The 8718-nt window shown below is 34.4% G+C and overlaps 1 protein-coding gene and 1 pseudogene across 3 annotated transcripts; both read right to left on the bottom strand.

Annotated features, from left to right (window-relative positions):
- The window catches only part of LOC109361860, a 6866-nt pseudogene extending 6220 nt beyond the window's left edge, over positions 1–646 (bottom strand).
- Positions 565–7757, bottom strand: LOC109362843 (PHD finger protein EHD3-like). 3 transcript variants are annotated; one of them, XM_019608889.1, is made up of 5 exons: positions 6667–7757; positions 3865–4197; positions 3489–3578; positions 1416–1723; positions 565–1364 (listed from the first exon to the last, which is right to left on the bottom strand). In XM_019608889.1, exons 1-5 carry the CDS (start codon positions 7342–7344, stop codon positions 815–817), a joined length of 1959 nt encoding a protein of 652 aa, XP_019464434.1. In that variant the 5' UTR covers positions 7345–7757; the 3' UTR covers positions 565–814. The 3 variants fall into 3 exon arrangements, with proteins under 3 accessions (XP_019464434.1, XP_019464435.1, XP_019464433.1); XM_019608890.1 differs by having other exon boundaries at positions 565–1723; positions 6667–6858; positions 6931–7757; XM_019608888.1 differs by having other exon boundaries at positions 565–1723.

Raw genomic sequence — 8718 nt, 5'->3', positions numbered from 1 at the left:
TATATATATATAATTCCAGATTTAATATATGAATTGTTTTTTGAGATCAGTTTAGGTACACTCAAAATCTTATTATACATGCTGCCAATTAGCATGCGTATGCTTTTATGATGTTGTAAAGTTATAAAATGAAAGAGTTTACACGTGGAAAAAATATATAATACTATTGCTTTAAGATTCTGGTTCAATAAAACTCTCCAGTAATTAAAGGTTTCCCAGTAGTAGCCATTCAAGAGAAACAAATCCACAACATGTAAAGCAAAGCATTGCAAAAACTTTAGATGACACAAAAAGCACGAATGGTTGAATTTGATTAAGGGCCCATTGTTTTAGGCAAGAGAGATTCTATTGTCATTATATCACATTTCATTTAATACCACAATTCCCTTTTTTAATAAATTTCTATAAAAATTATCCACTCTCGTGTGTCATTCTTTAGAATTCTTAACCTATTTTCTTGATTTTCTTTTCCATCAAGTAAACATTTATGTAATTATTTTGTCTCTCTTGTCTTGTTTATACGGAATATCTATGGCGTTAATGAATTCATTTTTTTCCATGCAAAGTTCATAAACATTTTTTATGCTTACTCTTGCATATAATCACTTATAGGGTCTAAAACTGCTTTCAGCTTTTTAGCCTCCATGATCCTGTCTTTCCATGACATGCATCCAAAAATCAGGAAAATCTACCATAGTTTTACAGCCTACCAAAATACCAGTCATCCAAAAAATGCAGCAAATGCGAAATAATTCGCTATTAACACTTAACCGATATGAAGTTCAGCTGTTATAAACGATAAGTTTTCTGCGACTCAGACCGGATTGCAAGCCAAGTTCTCTTCAAGGTTCAGAGTATTGGCTGCAGTTAAAAGCATGTCCATTCCTCCACCTTTTTCCAATTGGCGTGCGTGTTTGTTGCTGCATTTCTTTTCAGGATTAACACTCGGCTTTGAAACATCATCCTCGGTTCTTCTCCGCTTGTTACTTTCGTATGCCTTCTTTGCCCGCCGTATTGCTTGGATTCCTGCATCACATTTTTTACAGAACCAATTCCCTTTTGGAATAGAAGTTCGTGGAGGTTTCATGCAATAGATGTGGTATGCATGGTCACAGCCATCACAGAGAACAATCTTATCATCATCTTGATCAGTGAAGCAAACTCGGCATAAACAAGAAGGGCAGTACCAACAGTGGCTATATGACTTTAACTGCTTACTTGTCAAACAACTTACATGGTAGTATTTATTGGGGCAAACCGGGTGACCGCACGTTTTTACTTTTTCACCATCCACATCATATCCACAAATTTTGCAATTGGGTGTGTTTTTCCCATCTATGGATACTTCAATGCCATCATCATCGGTGCAAATTGAATTCTCTTCCAATTCATTTAGTATTTCCTCATTCATAGCGAAGCTTTCATCACCAACTACATTGTTCTCGGTTTTCACATCATTCAACTTCTGACATACTATGCAATTCTCATGCGGAGATCCAATGCCTCTAGCAGTACAATTGGCACAATACCAGCTTTTGTGCGGTATTTCTTTCACAGCAGGCTCAATACAGGAGACATGGTACATCTCCTCGCATGAATCACAAACCAAACAGTCTGTGCCATCTGTCTTGTCTCCACAATGCCTGCAACTGCAAATTTTATTCGTAGCATGTTCTTCTGTCTGTGCTGGTTTCATGTAAGAATTAGATTCCTGGTTGTTGAACTGTGACAAAAACAAAACAATTCTCAATACCATTTTAACAAATATATCAAGCAAAACCCTAATCATATCAAATAGAGGGCATGTGGCTATGATAAAAGAGCAGTGTTTTTCCAGTGTAACAGATAAACCCCATGTCTTATATAAGAAAATTCTTTGATGCCTTAGGAAACAGTAACTACGTTCTTCATTTTTTTGTCAGCCAGAGGAATGGTTATCGGGGACTCGGGGCAAAAAAAAATATTTCCTCGACATGTAGGGAATAATCTTTTGAAGCTTGCAGGACATCCTATAACCACAGCAGGAATGCATTGTTCCAATGATTTGGAATCAAATAAGCATAATCACAGTTGTTACTTGTTAGTATCAGATATCATAAGTGTACACTTCCTTAAATTTTCACCTATTGTATCCTATCATGTATCGTAGAAACATTTAACTAAAGATATATCGTATCATTTCACATGAGGGAAAAGATATTGTTAAATAACTAAAATATTTTCCATACAATTAATTTCCTATTCACATTTGGTGGTTTAAAAAAGGTATTGATAATAAATAGACTCTCCCATAAAACTATGACCTCATTTCTTAATGAGTCATACCTTAATGGCCCTACAATTAGTAAACAAGGAAGCTCAATGTAGTATTTAAGTCTAAGACTCTCCAACCTGAGAGGCTAATCTTTTGGGAATCGAATACTAATAAATGAGAGAAGCCACCAAAGGGGAAGGGACTAGTCTTTTAGATTGAGATCTCTCACCTCATGAGCTTAAATCAGCGCAAATGGTGCTTTCGTTGAGAGTCAGGCTACGAAAAGAGCTACTTATAGATTGTATTAAGGTATCGTACTAAAAAATGATAAATGAGTGAGACGACCAAAACAGTCTTTTGGGTTGTGCTCTTCATGGGCTTAAGTCATAACAATTGGAGCTTTCATTAAGAATTGGGCTACGGAAAGGGTTACTACCTATAGGTTGGACCATTTTGTATCCCAACTCTCAACGAAAGCACCAACTATTATGACTTAAACCTATAAGGAGAGCCCAGCCCAAATGATTGGTCCATTAGGTGGGAGAGACTGAGGCTTAAATACCACATTGAATTTTTCTTACTCACTCAACGTGGTACTCATAACAACATAAGTGAAGAAATTTCTGGTCTATGGTCAAGCAAAATAGAAATAGAGCTAAAGGCCAAAGCCCAGAGGTATAGAATTCTGTAGTTTAGGAGTTACAACCTGCAAAAATCATAGCAAAGAGGAAAGATAAGCTTTTGGTCTCTGTTATATCATTACTGGTCAAAGCATATATCACCATCATAATCAAAAGGTAAGATTGATGCCATTTACAATGGCATTTACTCTCTTCTCAGAATATCAGAGGATATGCATGCATCTTCTTTACACATAGTTTCAAGAGCTACACATACTGTAACTTACAATATATTCTAACAAAAACAAAGTGTCTCTAACTGCTACCTTGCTTGCAAATTGCAATGCTAGAGAAAAATTCATCTTAATTTCAGAGATGTGCTAAACCAGATCTGATATCTACATGATCAGTTTGTGAAATATCAAAATAAAATTTTATCAGAATTACCGATGGTGTTTCATCTTCAAATATGTTCTGCAGTGAAATTCCCACATGAAGGTAAGGGAAATATAGAGTTTACATAGAGGCAAGCAAGTAAGAGCAGAATGCAAATAAAATTCAGATGCAAAGAAGAAAGTATGAAACTTATGTGCTTTGACAAAGAAATATATTACCAGCTCATGGTACGATGTTCTTGACATGTCGGAGAGGCTCTTGGCTAGAGCAACGATCTCGTTACCGGTATCTTGAAGCTTTTGCCAAACCTAAAAAGATATTAAAAGGGATAAATCATACAAAATAAGAGCCAAAAACTAAAAATTCTACTATCAAAACATTGATGATTGAATTTTCATTAATTAAAATAGTTAGAAGAGCAAGATTATAGTAGAATACTAGAATGCATAAAAATCGTTTGTAAGATTAAGAAGACCCTGGCATCATGGTAGTATGTAAACAAGCATTAAGTCTTCTAAATTTTCAAACTGTATCAAGCACCGTATGGGAATAGAGAAATTCTTAATTTTAAAGAGTTAACACACTAAAAATTACCTGTTGCATATCTGAGAAGAAAAGTGCAGGTGATTGCTCATAAGCTTTCTCACTCATCCTTGAGGTCATGATATTGAAGTCAAATAAACTATTAGGCTTCATTCCTTCGAAATTTTCAAGTAGAGCCTTCCATAATGAGCGAAAATTTTCAGAAGTTAAAATATCACAGAGCACGCGCTGACATGTCTGAGTCACACCATGGCCATGTGTTTTACTAGAACATCCATCATGCAAGACATTTGCATGCCCATTAGATTCACCTTGTGTTCTATGAGGCAACCACTCCAATTGTGAAGAGTGTTCTTGTCCATCTTTGTCAATTTTAAGAGTTTCCTGCAATCACAGTAAGATGGAATGTAAATGAGCAGGGTGCAAGTAGTTCTACATGCAGAACCAATTGTGACACTAGTGGCACATCTAATTTTAGGATTATGAACTAGTGCTTCCATTATGCACCCCTTTAAGCCACTGTTACCATCACCTAATGAGTGATATAAAAAATCCATTCACAATCTACAAATATAACAAAAATTGCAGAAACAGCTTTGTAGAAAAAACAACAGAAGAGCATTTTCACAGTAGGGTGAAATGATAAATATTGTACTGTGGTGATTAACATGCAATGAGAATTGTTCCATTCCTTATATACGGCAAGCAACTTAGCCCCCTCATGCAAACAAACGTCTAATAATCAACTATAAATTTTCCAAGTGAATTGATTTTCCAGCATTTTAAATATATAGCATATCGGTTGCAACTAAGCTCCAACTATGCACACAATAAATCTCCATGCAGACAGTATAGATACAAGAGAACCTGAACTTATTCCTAGAAATGCCTAACATAAAGAAAAATTAGCACATTGGTCCCCTCTTTCCATCAAAACTTTAATGGATAATCCATGACCAATATGTTCAAGTATATTCATTCCCTAGTGTGTGCCCTTGATATGCTGATCCTACATTGTAAACTAAATTCCATTTATGCAAATAATAAATTTTAACTAAAAGAACATAGATGCATGATCACCTACTCTTAATTTTAAAAAACTGATGATGAACCAAGTTTTTTTGCATGTAGAATGTGGATGCTCTCTCATTTTATTGTCCTTAAATTCACAAATTTGACTGGCCTTAAGTCGGTAACCAAAAGACAATAGTAAATAACATGTGAATCGAATGTAGCTCATTGTGGGGTTGGCTAAATTTTCTTGTAAGCAGAAAGTGTGTTCGCTTAATAGACTCTGATAAAAAATATAATAATGAGATTACTACCAACTCCATTAACAACAACAATCAAGCATTGATTCCACTAGGTGGTGTCTACTATATGGATCGAATGACGTCATATGCTCTATCATATTATACATTATGTTCATTGACAAAACATTGATCTCTAAACCTCTCCTAGTTGTTTTGCCTATGATTTTTCTTGGTCTACATCTTCCTCTAGAAATTGATTAACTTTCACTTAATCTACTCTACTTACTGGGGCTTTTAACGTTCTCCTATACACATGTCCAAATCATCTAAGGAACAACTCTATCATCTTTTCTATAATAGGAGTTACTCTAACTTTCTCTCTAATACATTCATTTATAATCTTGTCTAGTTTATCCACTCATCCAACACAACATTCTCATCTCTACTACATAGAGTTTATTCCCTTGTTGACATTTGTCATCCAACATTCAGTCTCATATAATATTGTAGGTCTTATAAATGTATCTTCTTAAGCTTGAGTAACACACTTCTATTACACTGGTCTTGATCAGATTATACATATCTTCTATTGCTTGAATGTAGGCAATTAAAACGTCTTTCTTCTCTAGAGCTTTCCAAAATACCACTATTGGCACCTTATCATATGCCTTGTTCAAATCAATAAAACCATGTGCAAGTCCATTTGCCTCCTTCGGTATCTATCCATCAATTGTCATATCAAATATATAGCCTCCATGGTAGACCTCCCCGGCATAAAACCAAATTGATTTTCAGTGGTACATGTACACTCAATTATCCTCTCTCGTAATTTCATACTTCATATAATGGCTCATGAGCTTAACCCTTGTAGTTTGCACAATTTTGTATATCGTTGTTGTTCGTATAAATAGGGACTAAAATGTTTCTCATTCACTCTTAAGAGCATTAAACAAAACATAAACAGTTATTTATATTTTGGATAAAAGTTAAACACATAAAACCACATTTATTTCTAATTAAATATTGAAAGCCACTGCATGTAACCAAAACACTGATATCTTAAGAAACAGCTAAAGGATGTGCCTAAAGTGTAAACAACTAAACGCAGCTCCATATAACCTGAGAAGATTAGAGGGGTGATATCTTCCGCAGTCAACATCTTTTTTCCTCTTTATGACTAAAACAACTATATCTACTTACAAGCACAACTATAAATATCATACCAGCCGGTTCAACCAGAAAATTGGTTCCCCATACTAGTACGGTGTGACAATTATACCGGGCAATGGGCATGTAATTTCACCAGTCAATATCGGAAAATACCAATCAAACCATATGTACCGGTCAAACAACTATATCTACTAACAAGCACAGTTATTACTGAACTTTTCTAGGTCTCACTCATGTGTCTTTACCATTCATGACAAGTTGACAACATAAACCTAAAAGCCAAGCAGAATACTCCTAGAAGTAAATGAATACCAAATAATATACATAACATGAAAAATCTCTTGAAACAAAATCATGAGTTTCAACAAAGAGATTGACCATCACAGGAACACACATTGGAAAAATAAAAAACAAAAGAGTGGGCTGAAACCTGGTCTTCTAGATGACCTGCAGCTTCCACACATTCTCTGCTATCATCTTTGTTATCTGAACTAGACTTTCCACGCTTGCGCCTCTTATAAATACGTAAACATTCAAGTCCACCGGAGTCCCTATCAGCAGAACCAAAACCATCTGCAACTGCAACCGCGTTACTAATGGCTTCACTTTGCAAGCGCAGACCCTCTTCAGTAACAACATTCCCATCAGCAATTGCCACCCCATTATTACAGGCTTCCCTTTTCAAACGCAAAGCCTCTTCCATAACATCATTCCCATCTGAAACCGCTACTCTGTTATTAATGGCTTCACTTTTCAAACACAAAGCATCTTCAGTAACACCATTACCATTTGCAATTGTCATCCCACCATTAAAGGCTTCATTTTTCAAACACAAGGCCTCTTCCATAACATCATTCGCATCCAAAACCGCTACCCCATTATCAATGGCTTCACTTTTAAAGCATGAAGCCTCTTGAGTAACATCATTTACATCTGAAACTGCTACCCCATTATTAAAGGCTCCACTTTTGAAGTGCTGAACCTCTTCAGCAAAACCATTCCCATTTGCAACTTCCACCCCATTACTATTAGTTTCACTTGGCAAACACTGAACTTGTTCAGCACATTTTGTGTAACCAGAATTGCTAGTGTCACCCACAGTGCCCATAAAAATAGTAATAAAAATTTGATTTTTAAGCTTTGCAGCAAACCAAAATTAGGGTTTCACTTTGAAGCCAAGCTTCCAAAATCCAAATTTTATCCAGATTTTAATGCCCCCAAAGCTTCCCAAAGTGAAAATATGAAAAACCCAAAAGGACACTACAAGTTAAAGTAATATTCTAACTTACCCCCAATATCCAAGAGAGAAAAATTGCAAGTTGAAACAATAGGGTGTGAGGATTCAGATTCAGATAGAGAGAAAAGTAAAGTGAAGCAAGCAAGTATTAGTTAACACTAGGAAAGTTGCAGAAATAGTAAGAGGAGGGTAAATTGGGAATTAGATAGAAGCATGGAAAAGGAGTGTTGAAGAGAGAGGAAGAAAAAGGAACATACATTTAGAGAGAGAGAGAGAGAGAGAGAGAGAGAGAGAGAGGATTGAAGTTGAAGTAATGGAAATGTGAAGAAATCTGAGATGCTCTCTGCACTTTCACCTTATACTTACACGTCTTATTCGATATTCTTTATTGGTTTAAACTTTTCAAACAGATGCGACTTTCCCTTTTTCCTTCACAACTTTTCTTCGGTATAAGTAAATGGGTAGCAGGAAACTCACTTACATGCTTTGGTGATAATTAAATTTAGGTTTTGAGTTCAAAAATTAGATTCAATTAATACATAAGGTTGAATAGAAAAGAACATACTTAATAATTTATTATATTTGTATGTTTATTTAATCATATACAAATTAACGAAATATCTCTTTAATTGAAGTATGGTTTATTTTCTAATTTTTTTATTATATATATATAAATCATTTCATATGTAATATTATATATATTTATTTAAAATTGATATATCTATCATACAAATTAATATTGAAAATATTTTATTTAAAAATGGTTGCATATATTTAATTGGGTACAGGGTTGAATTTGGATTCAATTGATATTAAGATTTGGTTAACTTTGGGTTTAAGATTGAATTTAGATTCAAAAAATAATCTAATCAATATTTCAATCCCGGTAAGAGATAAGTCTTCTCTCATCCAACTCATTCTATGTTATTCGGTAGTTGTGTCCTTTGTTGTTATTGCAATGCATAGTGTTTTGGAAAAAAAAAATCTTCTTATAAATGAGTTGGACATCTAGAAAATTCAAGTAATTGTGAATGTACTAGTGTTGTGTTGGTAGTGGTGCCTATCTCAATTTAGTTTTTATTATTTTTTAAAGTAAATAAACCTAATTATGATTATAAATGATAACTCAAATATATGTACATGAGAAACTAATTGAATAACCGTGGAAAAGTAATTTCATGAATAGAAACTTTAATATGACTACTTTCACCCCAAAAAAAACTCTAATTGGAATATTGTGTGATA

This window comes from Lupinus angustifolius, chromosome LG12, assembly GCF_001865875.1.
Source record: "Lupinus angustifolius cultivar Tanjil chromosome LG12, LupAngTanjil_v1.0, whole genome shotgun sequence".
NCBI classification, from domain to species: Eukaryota; Viridiplantae; Streptophyta; class Magnoliopsida; order Fabales; family Fabaceae; genus Lupinus; species Lupinus angustifolius.
Note: the sequence above shows the minus strand (reverse complement) of the source record. Positions and strands in the feature narration are given on the sequence as shown.